Below are 25106 nucleotides of genomic sequence, written 5' to 3' on the forward strand. Positions count from 1 at the left end.
TACATCACTCAAAGTCTCGATATCTGAGCATGCAAGATAAAGCCTCCACAATCAGAGAGAATTGGTTGTCAGGTGCTGTGGTGGAGTCTCTTCTGACCTTTTGGTGCAGGTGGGTTATCGGCTGTGCAGAACATGGGCTGCCATTTAAACCACTGCTCATCAGTGCAGAATTTTGCAGATGCACCCATTGCACCAGAGGCTGAAAATATGTGCCTGAACAATCCAGACAACAAGTACTTCAAAATTTATTTTTATTCTCTTTTATAACCCACTTCTTCTCTGTCTCTGGTACTCTAGCTTTATTGATGAATGCTTGCAAAAGAAGAAGCATAATAAAATCTCTCTTTAGAAAAAGATTTTGAAGCAGTGACCCTCTTCTGAACTTTATGTCATGGTTTCCATTTGCTGTCATGCTTGGTGCAGTTTCAAATTTCCTGGCATCTTATCCATTAGCTCAACACTGCAGTTTTCGCTTTTTCTTCATTGCCCAGTTAGTGGGCAGAGACCAGGAATGTGCTTCTGGAGTGGCTTGCTCTGCTGCGTTTAGGTCTCCAATGAACCAACCCAACAGCTTTGCTAATGTCAGTGGGAGTGTAACTGAAAAGTGTATTTCATGGAAGACAAGTTACAGAAGCAGACTATAAAGTTTAGATTTGCCACCTTTTTCAGTCTGATGACTGAAGCAGAAGTTGGCTCCAGATTTCAGTCACTTTGAACTGGAGGTAGGAGGGGAGTCCAGTGCTGAGGGCAGCAGCTGGCCGCTTGATCTACCAAGTGAGAGGTATTTGCCACTTAGCTGATCTCTGGTGTCTGCATTTCCTGACTTGCGTGCTGTGTGATTCCTGTGATGGTTGGAAACAGCAATAAAAGTGGATTTAGAAGGAAAGATTCCATTCTGCCATGTGGTCTTTTAGAGTGCCATGGGTTTTCCTATGGAGGCTTCTGGGAAAAGGGCTGCTCCAGGGGCCAGAGGTGTTTACTTCATGTTGTTGGAATTTGCACTTCAACCAGAATACGAAGCTGTTGGAAGTTCCCTGGAGATAAGACCATGAGTGTGACTGACAATGTCAAGGGGATATCTAAATGGAGAAATTTACTTTGTTGCTGTGTAAGTGGATATTTTTACAGGGACTGTACTTTTGCAGGAGAGAATATGCAGAGAGCTAGGACTGCATATTGCCAGTTTCACCGGCTCCAGGTGTTACTCTCAGTACAAACCTGTGGCAGGACAATTTCTGCTGGTCTCTTCCATCTTACATCAGCTGTAGGTCAGACCTTAATGGCATATTTTTCATCTGTCTCATTGCAGGTGACATGATCTGCTTGAGGCCACGCCAGAAAATCACATGTCTACTTAAGATTAATAAGGAAGTGTTTTTTAAGCCTACCCTAGACTGCTGTGCTACTGCGTGCAGTAGATCATAGTGTCTGTGAGTTCTGCAGCATAAAACAAAGAGGTATTTTGATTGGTAACGCAATAATATTGACAACAATTATAAACAATTATGATGGGGAAGAATTATTGCTCTTAGCAAAGTTCTTCTATTTATCCTTTAATCTGATATTTCCCTATTTTGTCTCATGAATGGAGAAACATCTCTGGGTCATTTTATTGCACAGAAAACAGGTAAAAGAAGATAGGTGCTGGTATTGTCATCATGGTTGATGAAGTCTAGGCAATTTACAGATTTTTGACAAAGTTGCTGGAAAAGCGGTGCTGTTTTATTTCAGATTATAATATGGGATAGCACTTGCTGTTTCTGTTGTCAAGAGAAACTCTATGTTTTGAATGTCACCCCTCATGACCCTCTTTTTGACCTGGATAGCTCAGGGCTGATTAATCTAAAATGATGCTGCCAAGACCTTGGGCCAGGAGAGTGTATGTCTGTAAAATCTGGTAAATACTAGACAAGTAATATGATTACAGTGATGAGGCAAGGGCATCTTCCACCTCTGTGCATATTCCCTCCCCATTGCTTTTGGGAGTCAGATGCAGAAGACTGTGTGCTGTAATTCCCCCTACAAAGGGCTGGGATTTGGAAAGGCCAGTTAGCACATCTGCTGTGCTTCAGGCAGCATCAGAGGAAGCTCTAGGAAGCACGTGTATCCCAGAAACGTGATTTACGTATTACTCTGTGGTCACAGAGTGTGATCTGTGCATTTTGTTCATTGTCATGAACGCAGTGGAAGGAGAAATAAAAAATGAAAGAGAGGCTCTGCTTCACTCAGATGGTCTGAGGCAAAGACTTGAAAGCAATGAAACACCTTGCAAGACAGAGCAATGGGGAGATCAGGAGGTGGTGTCAGGGCCAGCTCTGCCATTCTCCCACTGCTGAAGACATGATTTGTGAGTATGTGGGACAAATCACTTCCCAAATCGTCACCATTCCTGTGCCTCCCCATAACTGGGTCCCAGAGGGAAGGTGCAGGTTCCTTGGTTGGGTCTGCCCACTGCCATGAACTTGGAAAGAACAAACTTAAGACTTGGCATGATTTACTTCTTGCATCCCACAGATGTGAGATCTGACTGTCAATGCACATAATTTAGCAACTGCCTCTGGTTTCAATTGAGCCTGGGGATAAAAGCTGTTTACATTCAGTGAGCAGTACGCAAATTAAATGAGATGGTGACTTCCCTCTGTTATTGGACATTTATATAAATAATTAGCAGCAAAGTGATATCCTCAAAAGAAGCTATGTAAAGAGGCTGGAGTCTTTCCCCACCTGTATATCTGGATCATTTTTAATACTGTGAAAATACATTGCATCCCTTAATTTCTTGTTAAATAGGAGATTTTAATGCTAGGGCTTTTATCTTGCCTGTTTTTTGTAAGTGAAAAATATAGGATTTTTCACAAGTTAAAAAGTATACAAGATGCACAAACTTAGCAGGAAACAGATGGGGGGAAATGGCATTTTAAGCTAGTCTGACTTTAAAAATATTTACTGTAACAGTACATGAATGAAGGTTTGAGGCTCCAGATTGCCCACTTACTTGTGTGTAAAATGAAATATGGAAAGAAAACATGGAACAAAGGAATGCTTCTGAGGCTTTATCTGCTGATCTCAAGCATTCAGGGCTGCTTGCTATCATTGCAGCTTCCAAGTGGCATAAAACCCACCAAGTGGTACAATGGCTATTATCCTCATGGAGTTCATGGTGCAAAACCTTTTTTGTGTGACCAGCTCCCTCCTTGCCTTGCAATTTGCAGTCTTTGGAGCATGTCAACAATATATTTCAAATTTCCTCAGCTTTTGGATTCTATCTGAATGTAAAGAGATTCTGTTTGAATGTAAAGAGAAGAGCACTTTCTGAGAAGAGGAGGAGCAGCTGAAGGAGGGAAGGGATTGGAGGACTCCTTTATCTGTCATGAAAGCAGTTGGGTCAAGGCCTGAGATTAGTTAACTATCAGACCACTGCATCTCCCTGGTGAGTGTCCCAAACCGACTGGCTGCCTAGCTAGAAGATGCTTCAGCCCTGGCTCTTTGGTGCTGCTTGGCCAAGCTGCTCCACAACTGGGCAGCAAGTGGCTGACCCCAGCCACACAGTCCTGGGCTCCAGTCTCCACCTAGAGGTTCAATCTTGCTTTTTTTCACCACTCTTCTTTTTCCTTTTGGTACCATATTTCTAAAACAACAGGGGTTCAAAGCAGGGTTGAGAAAAGATGTGGTTTTCAAGTGTATTCTGAACATGGATACTAGCTCTGTGAAGGACCAGATGTAGAAGGGTTAGAGGAAACAGACTCATAAATTGTCGCTGCTGAGACTGTGATCACATGTGATACTATTCCACTGCTGAAAACAAATATAATGTATTGCTGCAGAGCCAGGTTTGGGGGTTAGGAAAGTTGGGTAGAGATTCTTGCCTGGGGCTCTCTGTGAATCTTCTCTCTTTCTAGTGAAACTGAACTGATTTATGGTTGTTTCTGGAAACTAGATGTGACCCACTGTGGATCCAGAGGCAAATGTTCTTAAAACTAAGTGTTCTATTTTGCGTATGTGGAGATATGCATATGGGGGACGGAGAATGAGTTAAGTTTGTTACTAAGTTGGAACAGATGTCAGATCTGGGATTGGAGATTTCAGTTCTTCTCCTTGTCCTGTGGAAACAATGCAGTCCTATCATTTCAACTGGTGAGTTGGAGCTGGTGTGCAGCTTAGGTCTCAGCTTTGTCACCCTCTGAGCTCTGAGGCTTGTCTGAACTGGAAAGCAAAATATAATTCAAATGTTATGATCCTGAAAAACCAAAATGGAAATTGATGTTGGGAACAAACATTGATACTTTTACAGACAGGAACCTCCCACCTTACTACTGTTCTTCTAAACGGGTCAGAATATGTGGGCAGCTTAATATCATATATCAAAAAGTAGAAGAACTGCTTATCCTCTGTGTGATAGAATTGAAAATGAAGGATTTTTCAAGACTTAATCCTTCTCTTCACCATTTTGAAATATGGCTAAGGAAAATCCTGTATGAGTCAAACAGACAAAACCAGCATACAAGAGAAAAACTAATGAATGTACATACTGAAAGGGAACATTTTATTCTCCCCAAGTAATACATGCCATTTTATGGTTTATTTGAAATGAAGTAGTCAGTCCTGGCGGGATAGTGAGCTACTTGGCACATATGTTCAGTTGCAACCATAGAGAAAAGAAATAGCTCTTTCTGGAGAAAAGTCAGTTTGTGAGCATGAGAGAACTTTTTCAGAGCTGGTCATGTAGATGAGACGTCAGAAGCAGGTGGTGCTGGCCAACCATACCTGGCATTACAGACAAACAGAATTTTACCCTGGGCTTCAACAGGCATGGAGTTATACCAAGACCAAGTGTTTCTGGAAAATGTTAACCATAAAAGAGCCTTCTTTTCTCAAGCCAGGCTGTGTCCTCCTGTAACCAGCTTTTCAAGAGAAGGGAGAAGTACCATATGCCCAGCTGAGACCAACATAGTGATGCTTAAAATATAATTGTAGAAATGCTTAAAATATAATCCTTAGCCAAAGCTAGGGCTATCTGCCTAATATCCAAACACTCCAAACAATTTCTTTGAAATACAATTAGTCATGTCCAAGTCCTAGCTAATATTATTATTTGACTGTAACATCAAAAAGCCTTATTCATATGTTAAGATCCTAGGGTGCTAGTGTCAAGCACATATTAGTCTTCTTGCTGCCCTCAAAAAGTTTAAGTTTTAAAGATGTATGTTTGTCTAGCTGTCAGGACAGCCTGTCTGGCATTGTCCTGCCAGTACTGAACTTCATTTAATAAAGAAACAGCCTGCTTCACTGCCACAACTTCCCCATCAAAGCACTTCCTCCACTATCATTTCAACAGAATTAAAATGTGGGTGTATTAAGAAGCAGAAAGAGGGAATCATAATGGGGTGTCTGTGAGATTTCCTATTTCCTATCTTCATTGGATATATGTCATGTTCCCCAGCTTTTCTTTTTATTCTTAAGAAACTTAGTCAGATTTCACTAACTCAGCAGAGTCAGGTTAGAATGCTGCTTACATGGAGTACACTGTGGGGTTGAAAGCACACACAGCAAGAAGTTTGTTATAGGACTTACTATATGGCATGCTGCCTTGGAAGGGAGATCTGTACTATAATCATCAAGATGCCTTATAAAAACAGATCTGAAGGAGTACAAAGGAAAGCTATTTGCAATGCACAGCAATACATTTTATTGAGCATACACACCAGGAAAGGTATTTATCTGTACTTCTGAGCACATCTGGAGACACCCCTACAAGTATACACCCGTGAAAGTTCTCTTTTCCAATGACAAATTAAGACCAAAGACTAACCGCATGTGAGCATAAAAATTAATGTGACAGTTTGCATTAAAAGTAAAGGGAGGGGGGGGAAGGGAGAGAGTGTTAATATTATGTTTGTTTGAGTTTCTTTTCTAAACATTTTATTCTGACCACCTCAAGTCTCCCTCCACTTTAGCTTAACCACACCCTTTTTGTCACTTACCCTCGTGAAAACTGTACATTTCTGTAAGATGATAAGCAGGTGTTACTTTTCATTCTGGCAGCAATGGCATTTAGTGCAGGATGAAATAATCCTACCATTAAATAAGAAGCTCACAGTGGTGTTGTGAAGCTTAATTTGTTTGGAAAATGCTTTGCAGCATTCAGATAAAAGGCGCTCTAGATATTCAAAGTATTATTGCTGCACAGCTGGTGGTCTACATGCTGCAGATGTTTCTTCCATGCTGTTGCATGGTTACTTAAGTGGCTTCTTAGTGCAGATGTTCATGAGTGAGCATGCACCACCTCCTCTGCTGATGTTTTTTGACACGGATTTTATTGCTGCTTGACTTTTGATCTTTTGAAAAGAATATTCTTCTACTGGTGAGGTGCTACGTGTGTGTATGACTACATCCCTGTTGGTTCAGCCCCCACTGCAAGCAACAGCATCTGCAGATATTTACTGTGGGCCTTTCTCTTCAGCCTCCATTTCCTCCTGTGGCTTTTACTTATTCCCACAGTGTTTGACTCTGGGGATTCTGACTCTTCTGTTAATACTCTGTCACCATCACTCTCTTCATGCAGACGTGATGATTCCCTTTGTACTCTTTGCCCAGATGGGATCAAGAACTTTATTGCATCTTGATTTTTTTCTTTCCTTGGTTGCTGCCACTGTTACATAAATGGATCTCTAAGAATTTCTGGGCTTGCCATTCACAATCTCTGTGAAAAGATTTGAAGATAAGATGAACTTCTAATTTCGTCATGTTCTGTGTTTCTCTGTCTTACAAGTGGAGAGAGTTAAGGTATGACTTCAGCTGACATCCACATGGAATGTGCGGAACATGTGCAAATCTCTAAAGCTGTATGATTTCATCAACATATTTGGTGAGAGAACTGATGCTAAAATTTGCCTTCCCCTTGCTTTACTGTATTTCCAGCAAATGGCAAGATATCCAGTCCAATACAAGGGTAACTAGTTAACAAGACTTTTGCTAACCTGAAGTGCAGGCTATTACTGACCTAAGAGTAGAAAAGAACCAAACCTGTACACACACCCATTGCATACAGAAAGAGGAAAGTACAGCAGAATTGTACTGGGTTTGGTTAACACAGACTTTATTCACAAGATTCACATGGAAGACAGAGAGAATTTGGTACAATATACTGGAGCGTTTGATCTGGTAAGTATTAAAAATCCAAGCTTTCTGGGCAGCCTATTAAAGAGCCACAATCTTGCAGCTTAGAGGAATGAATCTAGGCCTTTGTGAGAAGGCAGATGCTTGAAGTTGACTGCATCTAGACAAATAACTTCAAAAAGAGAAATCCTACTACTTTCTGTAGCATTTTATGTAGAACTCAGCATAAATCATAGCAAAAGACTCAGTCTTTACCTGTAAAAATTAGATCTGAAAGAAAGGCCACTTGATAAGGCTAGACCCTGGCTATATTGTGAGGTAAATTGCACCTTAAAGACTTTCTCCTTTCCCCTGATCTTTAAATGTGTAACAATTTATCAGTGCTCATGGAATCTTCTACATGATATCCATAGAGACTATGGCTACCTTTAATACACAGAACTGATAGGGTTTATGCAGATAAATACCCTCTGACCCTACTGAAGTGTCTCATCCGTTCTCTGGGTTCATCTTGGTAGGCATACCTTTCATCCTGCCTCCCTAGTGTCTCTGAACTATAAAAATTGCTACACAAATGTGTAAGAGGACTTACTCCACCTAACTTCCACCCTATTGCTGCTCCATGATGATAGACTTTTAGTATTTCCACTTGTCCAGATTCCCATATTTTTTCATCCTTGACTGCAGTTATACCTCTTCTTTTGGTACACCTATTTCTAGTACTGATGTGCCCAGTATCACTGGTAGGGTAGAGGGAGCAAAGAGGGATGGGGAAAAGAGGAAGGGAAGGAAGGAACTTCTGATGTTCTCTCATTACTCAGTTCATCTCTCCTGTTTCATGACCAATACCTCCTCCCCTCTTCTGATATATTCCTTTGCTCATTCTGGTTGGGAATCCCAGCTGAAATTGAGTCGTCATATGGGTAACATTTGGATTCATGTAATTTTGTTCATTATGATGTGATCATTTCTGATTTACTATTGCTTGATAACAAAAGATTCTTTTACACATTATAAAAATTACATTAAATCACTGGCCCCAGAATGGAGGCTGAAAATCAATGAGGAGGGGCTTTTACTCCTGCGACTTTGGCTTGAGTTTGAAACGTTTCACACAGTAGCTCTGCTAGGAGTAAGTTGGGCTTCCTTACTAATGTAATAAAACGCAGACCATCCTAAGGGGATGAGGGAGTTGCATTCCAAAACTTTCACTGCAAGCAACAAAAGTTTAATGGAAAACGTTGAAAAGATTCTATTAAAAAACAATTTTCCTCCTATATATCATAAACTCTATTTTATGCTTTCCCCACTCTCTCCTTTTTTTTCCTTACTGGCACAAAAACAGGATCTTTGTTTTGACAGAGATAATCTGCTCATGCTTTCATATCGGCCCTCAGGCTCCCCACCTGTGGAAAGATCCATGGGAGCAGAAAAACTACTGAGTTTGTTCCACATGCTCCCCTCAAAGGGAAGAAATCAGTGGCCTCACAGAGGTATGGACTGTAAACATTGTGGTTCCCAAGGACCCTTGGAGAACATGAACACAATCTCCTGCACAGTGTGCACAATTCCCAGCAATAGCTTTTCCTTTTTTATTGCCTTCTGTGATTTCTCTCTCCATCTATCAGGTGAGCTTCTGCAGGAGACATACTGCATGGGCTGCTTTGCTGCAGTTGTGCTGCCTCCCTTTTCCCAAAGTCTAAAAGGAGCACTTGGGGCTGACAATTTCCACCCACAAACTTTGCTGGTGAGAAAGGATATAGTAGCTTGCAGCCACTGCCAAGTTTGACAGCAAGCTTCCTAACAAACTGGTACAGCTCCGAGATCTTTCCGCTGCTTCTGTAGGGAGGCCAGGGAAGATTTTTATGGGGTGAGAAGTGATGGAGAGAGAACGAATTGCCTTGTGGCTCCATCAGGCAACTGGTTCAAGGTGGCCAGCATGGAGCACTGATCCGTTCCATAGTCTCTGCCCAGACAAAAAGAGGCAAAACCATGTTTAGTACTTTGTATAAAGGACTAAGCCCAGAATTTATCTTAACATCTTTGCCATTGGACATGACGCACAGATTAACAGGGAAAAAAACTGTGATTATTTTGTGATAGGGAGAGTTTGCTCATGTGGCTGCAATTTCTCTTTAAAGTCTGCTGATTTACATCAGAACTGCCTTTGTATCTAGCTAAGTAAATGACCATGCCCAAACCAACTCACTGGAAGGTAAGTTTCAAGAACAAACCTTGGCTCTGTTTGCTCATATCATCTCATCCCACTTCACCCAGAATTAGGTCATTCTGGCTTTATAACATCTATGTGGGTTTCTGTGGTTCCTGGGCCAGGCTGATATGTCTTGGAGTCACTATGTCTAGTACAGGAAATTTTAATTCATAGCATTTAAATTCAGAATGCTTGAATTTAATGTTCAGTGGTGTCCTGAATGAGTCTGGATCCTTCAAAGCCTTGAAGTACAGAACCGAGAAAAAAAAAGGCTGATGACAGTTCTGAGTCCTGGCTCCTGTGTTGTCAGCAGGAAAATCCCCATCCATTTCACTGAAGCCAGCTTTTCATTCACTGTGTTTTCATGCTCTGTATGGTGTTTTGCACTTGAGATCTTGCAGTCAGGAAGGCTAAAGAACTGTGGCACTATGCAAAGCATACCTTATCCAGAGCTCTCTGTGTGTGAAGTAGCAGGCTACGTCAAACTGACTAGAGAGCACAAACCAGGTCTCTGCCTCCTGGCTGAATCCTTTTCACTCTGCTCACCCTCTGCCTCTGGTATCGAATCCTGAATGGGACATGGCAGCACTGCCACTGTTTTAAGACAGCCATCCTTGACAGGCCTCACTGTTGGGGTGTCAGTCAGGCTTTATGCCTGCCAATGCCCACGTGGTTGCGAGATTATGCACAGCAAAAGCAGAGCTGCCTGAGGAAATGTAAAGGCAGGAGCTAAATATCCATTATGAAAAAGGTCAGCCTTGCTGGAGTCAGGGTAACCCCTCCAAGACTGCAGTTTTGCATTCATGTGTTTGAATCCTGTCCCAATCATGCTTTATGAGCCTATGTCTTTGTATGGGTTTGGGCCAGGACCACACAGGAAGCCATAAAACCCAGAAACAGAGTTTTTCTATGTTTTTAAATTCAGGTAAGCTGGCTGTTTTGCCACTTCATCCAAGTCCTATTTTTAGCAACTACTTTGATGAAGAGCAAAGAGGGAGACCTCAGGGGTGAAATACACTGTGAGGATGTGACTGGCTGGAAGATGGCATTCTCAGTGAGTCTGTCTTTGCTGATATGAGAGTTTGGCTGTTGTTTTCCAAAGAAAGCAAGATGTGGGAGAAAGCTGTTTTCTAAATAGCAGTCCTATCAGGTCTTTCCATTGTTGTCTTTCTTTCTTGTTCCATCTGGAGCCAGCAACTTTTTAAATGCTCTGCAGCCACCTAGAGGAAAAATACTGCTTGATTGAAGTTAATTTTATATGGATTAAGCCAAGGAGTGGGCTCTGCAGAGTTTAAGAATGTGAGTTTCTAAACTAGCCAGCCTGTTTATTATTATATCACAAGACCTCCTTGGAAATATATACAGTGAATCATCATCAAAAGCTGAAGATAACTTCAGTTTATGTTTATAGTTCAGAAGTATTTCCTGCTTCATGTTCTCATTGTGCTTGTTATTGGATATGACATATTTTTATGACAGATAGTATAGTAGGGCCACAGTACATTTTGTCAGCAGACAGAAGGAGATGATCTGGTTTGAATTTTTATTTTGAAGATTTGAAACCTGTATCATTTTATATGTTTATCTAATGACTATGACAATATGCTTTTGGTATATCTACATAGTTTATGTTTCTGTAGGGCCATGACTTTAAAACCTCTCAATAATTTTTGAGGTTCTATCTAGGATGTTTATAAGCTCATGCAAAACCTCTGGCTTTTCTCAGATGAGGGCTGTCACACAGAATACACTAATGGGCTCTCTGTCTACCAGAGTGAAAGTTGATGCAGTCATATTAGAGCCATTTAGTCCATGCAATGTTCATTTACATTGTATGAAACAGAATAACAAAGTTTAACTGTTGATTGAAAGTACTTTAATGTATAAAGTAAGATATTAACATGTGTCTGTCTTTTTGAAATTGAGTTAAAATTACTAGGTTTTTTCCTTTTCTAGATAAGATATGGCAGTTCAGTCTCTACTTGACTAGAGAGCTAGGGGAAGTACTCTTTAAAAATCAAGTCTAGACATGGAAAAAAAAAGATAAAATTTTATGTCAGTTACATAATGTAAAAGATCAAAATTATGATGGATTTTCCTTGGTAGCTGTGCCAGAGGACACTGAAAATTCCATTATGATGGAGTGTCTCTGTCATAAGGCAAATTCACTTTAGCAGTGTAAGTGCTAAGCTAAGTATTGCACACAGTGAATGGAAATGTAGAATAATAATGTGGACATTGAAAAGGTCCACTAAAACATTCTCTGTTTCTTTTCCTCTCTTAAGAAAGACTTGATATATGCATATGATGTGGTCAGTCATGTAACTTGAATATTGCTGTATTATGTCAGAACAGGATCTATGATAAGGAGTCTTACTGGCTTAAGGAATCCTAAACATTATGAAATTTAGGAATTTTCCTAGTCTGTGGCTTGGGAGGGGGGTGATTCTGCCCCTCCACTACTCTCTTGTGAGATCCAGTTTTGGGTCCCCAGCATATGAAGATCATCAACTTTTTGGAGCAATTTCAGAGTAGGGTCAGCAAGATGATTAGAGGAATGGAGCACCTCTTGTATGAGGACAGGCTGTCAGAATTTGGATTGTTCAAGTCTGGAAAAAAGAAGGCTTCAGGGTGACCTAGTTGTGGCCTTCCAGTACCTAAAGGGGACCTAAGGATGGAGAGGGACGTTTTACAAGGACTTGGAGTGATAGGACAAGGGTGAATGGATTCAAACTAAAAGAAAGTTGGTTTAGCTTAGATAGTAGGACAAAAATCTGTACTGTGAGGGTGATAAAGCACTGGAACTCTGCATATTGCCCAGAGAAGCTGTGGATGTCCCATGTCTGACAGTGTTCAAGGCCAGGTTATATGGAGTTTTGACCAATCTGGTCCAGTGAAAGACATCCCTGCCCATGGCAGGTGCAACTAGATGATCTTTAAAATCCCTTCCAACCCAAGACATTCTATGATAAATGATGGGGTACCAGAAACACAAATTTGGTCAATTTGGCCATAGGAAATCAGTGATGAACATATAGGCTGTACACCTAAGTCCCCTGGGCCTATGAAAGGTGGGATTTTTGGTGGAAAATCCTTTAGGAGTTGACTTTCTTCCTGAACATTAAACCCGTAGAGCATCTAATATATGTTTTTCAAAAACTTTGCATAAATGCATGATAAGCCTTATCATATAGCTTTACATATACAGGTATTGTTGCCTTTGCCAGTTATGTGATGGATGTTTGCAAGCAGATGACTATGGATATTAGTTAACTGAAGAAATACATCTCTTCAGAAAGCAGGTTCTACCTTTTGAACCTTCAGTATCAGATTCCAGGTCATATTCCTAAATTTGGTTCTCTCATATTATTGTTGATCCAAATATTTTATTACAAATGACTTCTTTATAGGGGGTTTGGATACTCTGCTCTTGTGCAGTGTTATTATGGTCCTGGCATTTTCCAGTTAGATATACAATCCACAGATTATACAACGTACAGGCAGCCAAATCCTTTTTGCAGTAATCTCTTCAAAGAGGGTGGAACAAACTTTATTTATACCACTCCAGTACACAAGTAAAATGAGAATATTTTTGATGGCTATTTTCAGTGTTATCTTGGGCACTTGTTTGAAATGGGTTAAGAATCTTATGCTGTATTTCCACTTCATTCCAATAATTCCAGTTATGGAGTCGCACGTAATGTGCACAGCGGAGTGGTTTTTAATTGTTTCGCTTCAAGATATATGCTACATATGAACTCAAAGCCCTTGAGTTCTCCTGCATACAGATTTTTTTTCAAATGCCAGGACTGTTTATTTCAAATGCTGTGGCTGCACAATGAAGGTGAAACTCTGCATGGTGCAGAGAAACAGAAACAGAAGAAGAGAATGTGAAAACTCTTTTCCACTTTCTGAAAAATGTGTGGTAGTGCAAGGGGTCAGCTCTTCCACAGGTGTGGGTGGCATTTCCATATTCTGCTGAGAGTGTTTTGAGCAAAAATCCACTCTTTCTAAAGGTGGCAAGTCAGCTGCTCAGCTCTAGGAAATATTCTGAGTCATACCAGATGCTTCTTGGAGTCCAGCATGGGACTACATTGTCCTTCTTAGTCATTGTTCAGCTATTTCTCTGTGGAAGGGATTTTAGCCAACCTTTCATTCTCAAGACCAGAAAGTACAATTAAAGTCACAGATGCCTGTAAGGATCCAAGCACAAGATGAAAAAAGCCTACTTGACACGTTAGTAGGACAATTATCATGAAGAAGGAAGTAGGTAAGGCTACTGTGCCATTTCATTCTTTATTTGGTTCTTCTTTCTTCCTCCCTTTTAAGTGCGTGTACCACTAGTACTGCATGTTGAGAGAGATTATAAATATGGCAGAGTAGTGCTGTCTTGACAACTTCTATTTCATGAGGTTTTAGAAAATGTTCCACAATGTTTCATTGTTAATTTTGCCATATTCTTGTGGGTGATGTTGGTTAAAGCAATGAAACACAATTCTGGCACAGAATACTCTTTATATAAAGGTTAAAAATACATGCAGAACACTCTTTTTGGCTTTATCCAAAGGCTTTTGGATAATATTTTTAGCAGCACATAGTGTAGGCTTGTGGTGATATTGTGCAGCACAATATAGTTTCTTTCAGAGGTCCACATGGACATTCATTTATTCAGCGTTTGGAAAATACTGTTTTTGGTTATCCTTTGTGATGGAAGTATGGGTTCTGATGTTTTTTAAGAAGATGTATATGCGAAGAAATCAAAATTGAATGGCTGTCTGTCTTTGCTATGTTGGAAATTACCAGCAGTAATTACCACTTGCATTGAAAGCATTCTTTTTCTATGTTTACTCTAAATAACTGCTTTGGGAGGGTTCCTTGGCAAGGCAGGGATGGATATGGGTATCTTGTGTGATTCTGTTTAATTATCTGAGTGCCAAGTCTATAGCTGGACCAGGAACGATGATACTCAGAATTAAATTAGGACTCTTCAATGTGTGTGTAACAAGACTGCTATGCCCCATAAATCTTAGATCACATGCAGCTCTTTCCCTTTGATGGAATTGTGTATTTTATAATTCTCTCTGCTTATCTTAGTGTGGCAATACAGTCCATGGTTGAATCCAAGTGGCAGAAAAATCAGGAATTAGAATGAACTTTGAATGCCTGATTCAAATGCCTACTGCTGCAAACTTCTCCTCTGCATTCTGCCAAAAAAACAGCAGTCATATTCTCAAGCATTATGGCCAATGCTTTCTTTACAGAAATGAGATTTCCCTATGGAGAGGATGTGCCTGCAGTACATTTGTTATGTACAGCTCACTGAAGATGAGCTGTGAGTTCCCTTTCTGCTCCCACACTCGTAGCGACATTTTGGAGCCTGTTGAGCAGGGAATTCTTCAGCATGGAGCATTCTCCAGTGTGAAGTGCACAAAAGCTGCTTGCCAGTTTTTATGGGCCCTTATTTTCACATTTACCAGAAAAAAGGGTTGGGGCACTGATGATTTAACTTTCTTATGGATGCCTTTATCTGATCCCAAATTTAAGGCAATGTTAAGATGTGTGGGAAAAGCACAGAGGGAGTACAGACATGGTTACCTCGTCTTGGAAGAAATGGTCCTTGAAAATGACTGACTTTGCTGCATGAAACAGTCAATTCCTCAGGCAAGTGCTTTGAGTGAATACTCAATAAACCTAAGAATTTCTGTGTTTTCAGCAGCCTCCAAAATTACTTTCTTTGAGTTACTTGCTGGTTGTGCATTAATATTAGTAAACTCTGGAGAAAGAAAGAATGATCTCAGGCCTTTGATCTCAAGCTTCAAAGCTATAATAAGTCTCCAGCTCTACATACTATATTTCAATACTTCAGTAAGGTTAATGCACATGCAGACAAGGGAGAGTTTGAGATAGCATCCGCATGAGACTTTCCATTATACATTGGAAAATGGTTCGTCTTCTCATCTTCTTACTTTGTGAAATGTCTTTTCTATCTGGGGCCATAAATAATGGCAGCTCCTTGAATTTTTTTCAAAAAAACAGCCCAAAAAAACTTTCTCTCAACTTAACTACTGACTTTAATTTACTAACTTTAGACTAACTTTAAATAGCCATTATTTTTTCCTAAAAAATTAAACCAAGCTTGTACTAAAACTCTGATTTGGCTTACCCAATAAAAATTTATCCCAAGAAGTCATGTCTCATGGCATAGTGAGGCTGGAAATCAATATTCCTCCATAGGCAGATGACACTTTAGGCTTTGAAATTTGCAAGTGTACAGCTTATTTCAAGTGTAGAGAGAACAAACCCCATCACCACCTGATGCTTCCTTATGTACACAAAATGTATGTAGTGATGCACTATCTCTAATTGCTTTTGTAAAACCTCTTGAGATCTACTGATGGAAAGAAGAAGATATTATTTTCTATCTGTGTGGAGCAACCCAAAGGTACCAAAATGTTTGAAAAATGCACATCATACTCCTGTTGTGAAATGTGGGGGGAAAATTAAGCCCCTCCTAAGATGGTTGATTCTGGGTTTGGATTCATGTGGATCACAGAGAAAATGAACTGCTGATGTTCCACAAGTGAACATCTGCAATTTCAATCCTGTGTGGCACAGACTAAGGCTGTAGGCTTCAATGCTGTGATCTTTTCTTTTTCTTTTTTTAAATACTGCATGTAGCACAGGAGTCTGTTCTTTGCCCTTTGTGGGACTTGGAGACTTTCCATAGTTTAATATGAAAAAGAGCTGTTGCTGAAGGAGTGTAGTCATCCAGTTTGCTTTGAAGATGTGGCAGCAGAGTGTGTGTTTGTCTCCTTCAAGGGTGTGTCCCACAGCTGCCGGATGCCTTCACTTTCATGGATTTCCCCTTGCAACAGTTTGTGATTATACACACCCAATTAACACCATCTCTGACACATACCCTGCAGGCAGCACAGACAGCATCAAAAGGGATCACAGTGAGGCACTTGGTACCAGGACTCAGAGGTTGGCTGTTCTCTGGTGCTTATTTGGAGCAGGGATGCCAGATAAAGTGCACGGTCACATCCAAGTGTTTTTCTTTTTCTAAATGTAAATATATCCTTAAAATAAATGTAATTTTCTTTTGGACCACAACATCATTGCATCTCTGTATGATTTCACTGAGGGCAGAACTAAGTATCTTGTTTGTATTTCCATGGCTAGTAAAATAGCTTCATTTTATAAGTAACTTGTGCTGTAGCCTTCTTGTGGGATTATTTCTGTCTGACTGTAATGTTTTGATGTTTAAGTTTCTAATTAGTTTTTACTTCATTTACACAAATGCTTTGTTCTTGGTTAAGAGTCACAATACCAAACAAGACCCAAAGTCTCCATTACTGTGCAGTACAGTAAATTGTCAATAGAGCTTCATTATTGGCATAATTCCAAAGTTTTATTAAAATTGGTTTTTTTGTTGTTTGAACAGTCCAGTCAGATTAGAGTACATGCAGTAAGTGTCACCAAATCTCTTTTTCCGATTCAAGGGAAGAATGATGAGAAGGCAGAATCTGGGGAAGCAGAGAATATTTTTTTGAAATGTATCACTGGAGAAGATAAAAAACAAAAGCTGTGGGCATGCCAAAGTTTTTTGCAAGGGGAAAGGATTAGGATAGCACACAATAATCAGTTTTTCAATTTACTTGGTAAATCATCCCATGATAGCCCTTTAACACAACTGTAGCAATAATAAATGTGAGAAATGTAATTAAGTGTAAGAAGTAAACAAGTTTTGCTAAAAAACAGATGCAAAGTTGATGCTTGGCCATGGGCCATCAGCAGGTCAGCCTCAGAGCCAGCCTCCAGAGAATGGAAATCTTTTACTTCTGTGTCCTTGCTCAGAACTGCCCTTTCATTTGGAAATAAAAGGAGGTTTTATTTTTATCCACTAGGCTTGGCAGCTGTGGATATAGTTTTCTTTACACTCATTTTTGATTTATTTAATTAACTGTACAAATAATTAGAAATTGTAATTAATTTATAAAACTGCTGCAATCTGACAATGGCTCCTCAGCTAAGCCTAGGGCTTAACCCGAGCAGCTGTCACCAGGATTAAACACTCAATGAAAATAAAAATTACACCAGCAATTTGGTATGTAATTAATCAGCAGATTCTTTGTGTTGCACATGGCATGCTACTTCCTTAATGGACCCCCATATTGAACACTGTAGCAAATAGTGCTAATCCCAGCCAAAGCTCAGATGTTTCACTCTGGAGCATGCCTGGATGTCCATGGCCGTTTCAATGCCAAGAGTTGATAGTTGGTGTTGCTCACATGCATATAGGAGCTAAGCTCTGCGCTCTCAAAGAGCATGGCTGCCCTCCTGCAGACTGGGAACACTGTCCTCCCTTCCCTAATCCTTCAGACTATGCCTAGGCTTTGCCAGGGTCTGTGCTAGCCTTCCCATGTTAGCTATTAAAAAGTTTGGGTGATTGATGGTGAGCCTGGGGTTTTCCTGATCTTGCATCTTTTTCTGATGCAAGCATCTGAGGTAGCTGTAGGTTCATGGACTCAGTGCAAGGCGTGACATCTCTCTCCGAGTAATGGTACAAAAAAGAAAACCAAAACAAATGGTATGCTCTAAAAAGCAGAGGAAATACCTCAGATTTAGGGTTTCATAAGTTCTTAGTCAAAGAAATTGCTGAACATATAGCCAAGCTGATACTGGCAAGCATCCCTAAACACCATGGACATCAATAACAACTAAATCTGAGTGGAGAGCGGTGAAATGTGTTTCATAAAGGGGGCTGGCACAGAAACAGAAACATGATAAAATGGTACCTTGACAATCAACTATTTATGGAGATTATATACAGACTTTCTTTGTGATAATGATTTGTTTCAGTAGCAAGCAAGCATCTACTTCACTGTAAAAATGAGACAGGCACCTCTTAAATTGCATGGGGTATATGGAGCAGTGCCTGCTGCTGAGATAATAGGAAGAGATCACAAAGTAATGTTGTGGCCAATGGAAACAGTGTGAAGTTATTTAGTGTGTCACGTAAAAAGGTGACCCTTTGTGCTTATACAAGGTCTTTTATCAGCTGACAACATCAAACTACCCCAAGGATGTTGTGCTAATCTGTTCCTTGCCTATCAGCTGTGATATGCATACAGCAACATCTGTTACTGGAAAAGATGTAAAGGGACCTACCACAGGACTAAAGTGAAATAAAATGACATTGTCCTTAGAAAGTAAAGTTATTGCAAGTGAAAACAACTGGTCTGTAACTACGAGCATGTTATATATTTGATCCAAAGCAATTCTATTTATTCACAGCACATATATATCAGTAAATCAAGGACAGGTAACCTTTATACATTAGCAGTTGTGTTACTTATTTGTCACAGTGATTTTTTAGGTAGTTTCATATTGAGGTCCACTGAGAGTAAATTTATTAAAACTCAGGAAAATGTCAAGCAGAACTGTGTGGTCACTGAAGCAGCTAGTGACTTTGGCATGGGGAAATACTCCTCTTTCAGGGGCACTGTTGGACTTACAGAAACAGGCTTGTATGTGTTCAAGGGATCACTAATCCTTTCTCCTAGTTTTGAATAAAGGGTTCTCAATTACTCTAGAGTATGGGCATTAGGGCTCCTGATTACTTTGTCTGAGGTTTTTGCACCATTTCCAAACTATTACCTCTTCTTCTGTGGAAAACTTTCTGGGAAGCTAAGTCTATATCTATCCTTTTCCTATAGACAATTCATATTATGGTCCACAGAAAGAGCAACTAACATGAAGAGCACATTTTTCATTTCAGCCCTTCATCTTTGCAAGAGGATTTGTCCCTTTGTCCTCTCAGAAACAGAAAAGCCCCCAAACATGCATGGATCAGGGGGGCTTTGACCATGGACACCCAAGCTTCATGCACAGAGCACCTTCAATGGAAAGCAGATGAACTGAGGGTGTGATTTTCAGAGCATGCCTTCCCTATACCTTGTCCCTGCCTTTTAATGATTCTACTGAGAGTGGTAGATACTCAGCATTTCTGAATTCACATTGCTACACAGGCAGAACCATCTAAACATTTTGCATATGAAGAAATCACCAACTGCAAAACTCTTGGCTCTTGCCAGTTATATTTTAGGTCTGTGCCAAATAGGCACATGTTCTGAACGAGCTAACTTGAAATATAGTGGTGACATCCACAGTAGCAGTTTCACATAGGGTCATGTTAGCAGCTTTGCTCCCTGTCATTGTAGTACTTTCACATAAAAAGAGTCTGGGTGGTATAAACTGTGCTTGAGGAATTTCCTAGCATGAAACTGCTCAGTTATGCTGCATCAGCCCTGTTCCTTTGGAGTGTCTTAAAGTCTGGCACTTAGTAGTGATGCTGCTGAGAAAACAGGCATATAATAGCTATTTTCACGCCTTCAAAGCAGGAAGAGTCTGGAGGTAACCTGAAGAGAAGGCATCATCTCTTGCATGGAGGGACGTGTGCTCATTGCCTACAGAATTCATACACTTAACACTACTGTGATGATTGTTGGTAAAATTATTAAATTTTTACTTTCTAGGAATAAAAAGTTTTTATCTTATGTTGACAAAAAATCATTGCAAAAATGGAGTTTGCCTTCCCTCATTATGGTCTAAGTCCTCTCTACCTGACATTTCTTGGGTCTTCGCAACTCCCTGTTTCTGTGTGGTCCCCTGGTGCTCTGGAGGCTTCTCTGCATTAAAGTAGCACACCAAAAAAGAGATGAGCCCTTGAGATGGAATCTCAGGGATGCCTCTAACTTTCTTAGCATTCAGCACAAGTTGCTGTGGCATTGAATGCTATGTGACTGGAAAGTAAACAACTCCAACCCTTGGGCAGATATCTGCCACAGCATTCCTTTCTAATTTGTTTTGGGGTTTTGTTCTGCAGGTCGTGTGTGACAGACATGTGTGAGTGTCCGATCCATAAAAACTGCTACTGTGAGTCATTCCTGGCATACGCCCGAGCCTGTCAGAGGGAAGGGCTGAAAGTCCATTGGGTGCCGGAGCAGAACTGTGCAGGTAAGCATTCTGAGACTGCTTCTTTGTAAGCTGTTGCATAAGCTAATAGGCTGTGATCATACTATCCTTTTACTGGGGGAGCAGGATCAAAAATGTACAGGAACTGTAGCAGCTTGGAAGTTCTTGGAAGTTTTTCTTTCAGGATATGTAAACTGTTGGTTACAGAAAAAGTTTAAACTCCTTTGACATCCTGTCAAAACATAGTTATATTTCTGGGGATAACATGCACATATAATTGCAGTAGGTTTGACAAGGAAAGAGGAGCGAGTGTGTTTAGTGCAAATATTAAAATGTAAACTTGCATTTATAATTGCATTGGTCCATACTCACTGTGTGGTTTGAAACTGCGTTAATTGCAAGTAATTGTGAGTAATTGCCTCCATGAGAAGCAATGGCCTGTGGCTATGGGCACTTGAACTAAAATGCAATATTGCAGATGAGTATTTCCCCTGATGATGGTCTCATTAATTTAGGACACTCAGTAATGGCATTGGTTTGCCTGGAAATGTATTCAGATTTATGTAAAGCAATTAACAGTAGTTGCAAAAAACCAATAAACAATGAGAGGATATTCTGTGATCGTCTAAGAGCTATTACTCTGTGGTCCATTTTGGTGATTGTGTGTGGTTCAGGGTCTACTCTGAACTTCAATTTCCTTTCCTGTTGAAGGCATTTTAGCAGGGATGGGTGAGTGACAGAGCAAATTATGTTTGATGGACTGTTCCCAAAAGGTTCATTTTTTCCTTACAAAGCAATAGGACAATCCAAACAGGGCGTCACTAAGTGAAAACCCTATTCAAGGATGTGGTCTTGGACAGCACTAGTAATATATATATATAAAATTTTAATCTATCTATCTGGTAGCTGATCCATGCAGAACCTGAAGCAAGCATCATGATTTTTTTTTTCCAAATCACTTCAGACTGAGACCTCACTATGGCAGATGCTGTAAAAAGAATACAAACTCCTTGCTAGCAGCCCCTGCCTTAAGGAGTTTATACAAGTGTTGACATATCACGACTTAAATAATTGAGGCTTCATTTCACATTTTTTTTTCTGGCATCTTACCAAAGAGACGAAACTTTTCTGAGGCAAAACCAGTCCTTGAGAGAACATTATGAAGGAATTAAAATACATAGCCTCCATTAAAGCTAATGAAAGACATTTTTAAATCAACATGAATTTTTTAATCTCTTCTAGAGGGAAAGGGGAAATCTTGTTAAGCAGAAAATATAAATAAGCTGTATAAGGCTAAGTACCCTCAAAACACTTACTTAAGTATCCCATGTTAGATAAGTAGCACCATCTTCTAAGTAAATAATACAGTAAGCATTAAATTTAAGTACATCCACTGCTTTCCATATGGTACCAGTGGCCAAAATCAAGATTTTAATCTTCAACAGACTTTTTTTTCTCTCCAAAACAAGTAGTTGCAATTATTGTGTCTCAATTAAAGATAAAAGTTCATAGGTGGGAAACAAAATTTCTCTAATAAATCTTTAGCATTCTATGACTTTCATTTCCTGCTTGACATTTCATAGCTGGCAGGATACTTGCAAGAGTTGTGTTCTGATGAAAATGGAGTACACTTATTAGCAAGTCAGATTTTAATACTTTTGTAAAACCAGATCTTGTGTGGTTGCCAGTTGCTCTACCCTAACTGCTGTAAGCTTAGCTCATCTTTATAATCTTCAGGAAACTTGTGTTGTCTGGAGGGCCAGCCAAATAGGATGCTCAGGAGGCTGAATTGCATGCCCTGTTCCCTACGTGCCCTTCTCTCTCCCCCAGTGCAATAGCTTATCCTCCTCTACATTATTCTGGAGAACAGAATAATGCTCGAGATTTGCTGTCCTATGAGGTTGGCTCATTAAAGGGAATGTCAGCTGTCATTTATTGGAGGAGTGAAAAGTGGAAGATAATGAGTAAGGGAAGTGGTTAGGGTAGGAAAAGGTTTGTGAACATGGGAACTGAGAGGGTTAGGAAAAGGATATGGGTTGTCAATGGAAAGTAGTGGGGAGCTGAACCTGTTAGGATAGGCATAGGAAAAAATATGGTTCTTGAAGAAGAAATTAAAAAATCAGGACAGCCAGTATGAGGGAAAGAAGAAATTTTAAAAAAAGTGATACATGGAAGAAGAAAAAGAAAGGATAGAATTGGAAGGAAGAGGTTTGAAAAGGAAAGGAGAAAGAAAAATTTTTTTTTTTTTTACCCAAGAAAGGCTAGACAAGACGTTTATAAAGTACAATTAAGTAAACTGAAGTGCTAAAAGGCCTTGGGATATAGTAATTAAATGCCACATTTCTCAGGATACCAAGAGAAAGAAGACTCAAGGATGGTAGAAGGCAACTCCCTGCCATGGTCATGACTACACATGCAAGAAAACGATGAGATGAGGGCTATAATATGGTGCAAAATGCACTGGTGTGCTGACATGCTACAACAGTTTCATAAAATCTGAACAATTTTCTCTTTTCCTCTGTGATCAATTGAAGTGAAGGAATATGAGCATATATCTGATTTTGACTCTTCCCCTTTGGGTTCCTTTTCTGCTGGAGAATTTTATGGCATGTTGTCACTCTTTTTCCCTGCTATATGTTGCTTTCCTTTAACTGCTTTATTGCCTGCGTAAATGCATCAGGAGGGCTATTCTGGCTTTTCAGTGGATACTTACTGAGAACTGAAAGCTGAAAATATTAACAGGAGCATATCATGGGAAGGTCAGTGCTCAGATCCAGCACCTTTATCTCTGTTGGAAGGAGAATGTTGTTGATTTCAAGCACTACGAGTGAAATGCCATTTAGGAAGTCTTACAGAAGACCTCCAAACTGTGTAACACTGACAGAAGAAGCCAGAACATTCACTGATGCTCAAATATTCGTTCAGAATTTTCTTTGAAATCAGGTTTATCAGCTATCATCAGCTAAGGGAATCCTTCAGCAGTTGTGCTACATATTTTGGCTTTTTTGTTGGGGAATAAGATTTCCTCCTGAATAATTACGACCATGTCTACAAAGACAGGCACAGAAGCTTCCTCTGTGAAACTGCCAAAGTGGCTGGACTAAACCAGATCTAGTCTGCAAACTGTAGCCTTATTAGGCTGGGTTTATTAGCTCAGGCACAGTGCTGGATTTATGTGACTATATGGCTTCTGGACTGGAGCTGGCTATTATCCCACCAGCTCAGAAAGTGGTCTGAGGAAGCTCACATCTGTCATTTCAAACACATGTTCTAGAAGAAGAGTGGAAAAATCCTGTTGGGACTGGTAATGTTTCAAAATACAGTATTATTAGTAACTTTTGTACGTTGGGCTTGGGTTTTTGATTTTTTTTTTCTAGTGTACTAAGGAAGTTATTAGTAACAGAGCTCAGTTCTTTAAGAGAGGAATTTGTGTTAGAAGAAGGGTGCAAAGACACCACTTCTGTTTTCCATGTTTACATAGTAGTGAATCACTTCAGCAGTTCCTGGGAAGACTTCTGCAGAATGTCTTTACTTTTATATTTTAAACTGTTGATGAAGTGGAATGTTGGATCAATCACACCACATGTTAACAACTGAATCACTCAACAATAAAAGCCATCCAGGGAACTTAAAGAGCAGCCATTGTACTTTTCTGACTTTTCCCTTGACAGCATGTTAATAATGCCCTTATGGTCTACCTACAGCAGAAAATAGTCATCATATCTTCTACATGGCATTGCCTGAAGGATAAGGAGGAGTTCTGACATCCCACATGCTTGTGTGGTAAAGCAGAAAGGGGAGTACTTACAGATGCCATGGCTGCTGAGGGCAGGCTGTAATACATTCTCATTTGCTCTGGGTAGAGATGAGGAAGTGGAAAAGAACCCTTAGCCAGCTTTCCTTAAACCTACCAGCTGGGGACCCAGACAGAGCTCAGGTGGAAGGAATGGGCCAGCTATTACTGAACTAAAGCTTTGTGGGATGAAACCTGTGCGGCCTTAAAACTGAATCTTGTATTGCTTTCTGTATGGAAACTATATGTGCTGAAGTCTAATGTTTGTTTTTGGTTGGTCAATTAGAGATCCTATAAAGGGAAGCTCATTTTCAGAGAGGAAGGATAAAAGCTTTGAATAAACAGTTCCTGTTAGAAAATTCACATTGTGTATGGACAATCACTAAGCATCCTTGAATGTCTTGGTCTGCTTTTCTAGTCTCTTAATACATTGTTTGCAAAGCACTGGAGAGATCTGCACAGTTTTGTTTCCCCTCTCACAAAAATTCAAACTCTATTCTTAACACACTATGTAAGTGTAGAGTTTCCTGGAAATTTAGCATTTTATTCTATGCTTAATATTGCTTGCATGTTTTTCTCCCACCTTCTAAATTTCCTGTTTAATTTAATACTTGTTTTTTAGTTTTTTCTTTTGTTTGTTCCTTCTTAAGTATGCATGGAATTTATCAAGCAGAGCAAGACAGAAATATAAAGTTGGAAAAATATTCTCGAAAGATCTATGCTCACAAACTGAATAAACCTATCTTGAACATAGCTGACAGACAGATATTTGTTTCCATCCTATTCTGAAACAATGTTCAATTAAAGATGTCTCAGAGAGTTTCTAGGTAGGTTGCTCTTGGTGATTTCTTATGCTTAAGGATAGAAGGTTGGGGTTTTTTCTCCCCTGATATCTAATATCCATCTAATATTCAGCATTTGATTCTCTGTAACACCAGGATAATTTGCCTCTGTACTATCATTTTTTTTCACAATTTTGGGTTTATTTATTAATATCTGTATCCTGAG

General features: G+C 39.9%; 1 protein-coding gene across 4 annotated transcripts in view; it reads left to right on the plus strand.

Moving 5' to 3' along the window:
• Positions 1-25106, plus strand: part of BMPER (BMP binding endothelial regulator) — a 147486-nt gene that overhangs the window by 119221 nt on the left and 3159 nt on the right. For 3 of the 4 annotated variants that reach the window (XM_038164753.1, XM_038164763.1, XM_038164744.1), the window contains one exon: positions 20217-20347. In XM_038164753.1, coding sequence (XP_038020681.1) covers positions 20217-20347 — 131 coding nt within the window. Of the gene's footprint in view, positions 1-20216; positions 20348-25106 lie in introns of those variants that run through there. The other variant, XM_038164772.1, reaches the window with a different exon arrangement.

The sequence above is a fragment of the Motacilla alba genome, chromosome 2, assembly GCF_015832195.1.
Source record: "Motacilla alba alba isolate MOTALB_02 chromosome 2, Motacilla_alba_V1.0_pri, whole genome shotgun sequence".
NCBI classification, from domain to species: Eukaryota; Metazoa; Chordata; class Aves; order Passeriformes; family Motacillidae; genus Motacilla; species Motacilla alba.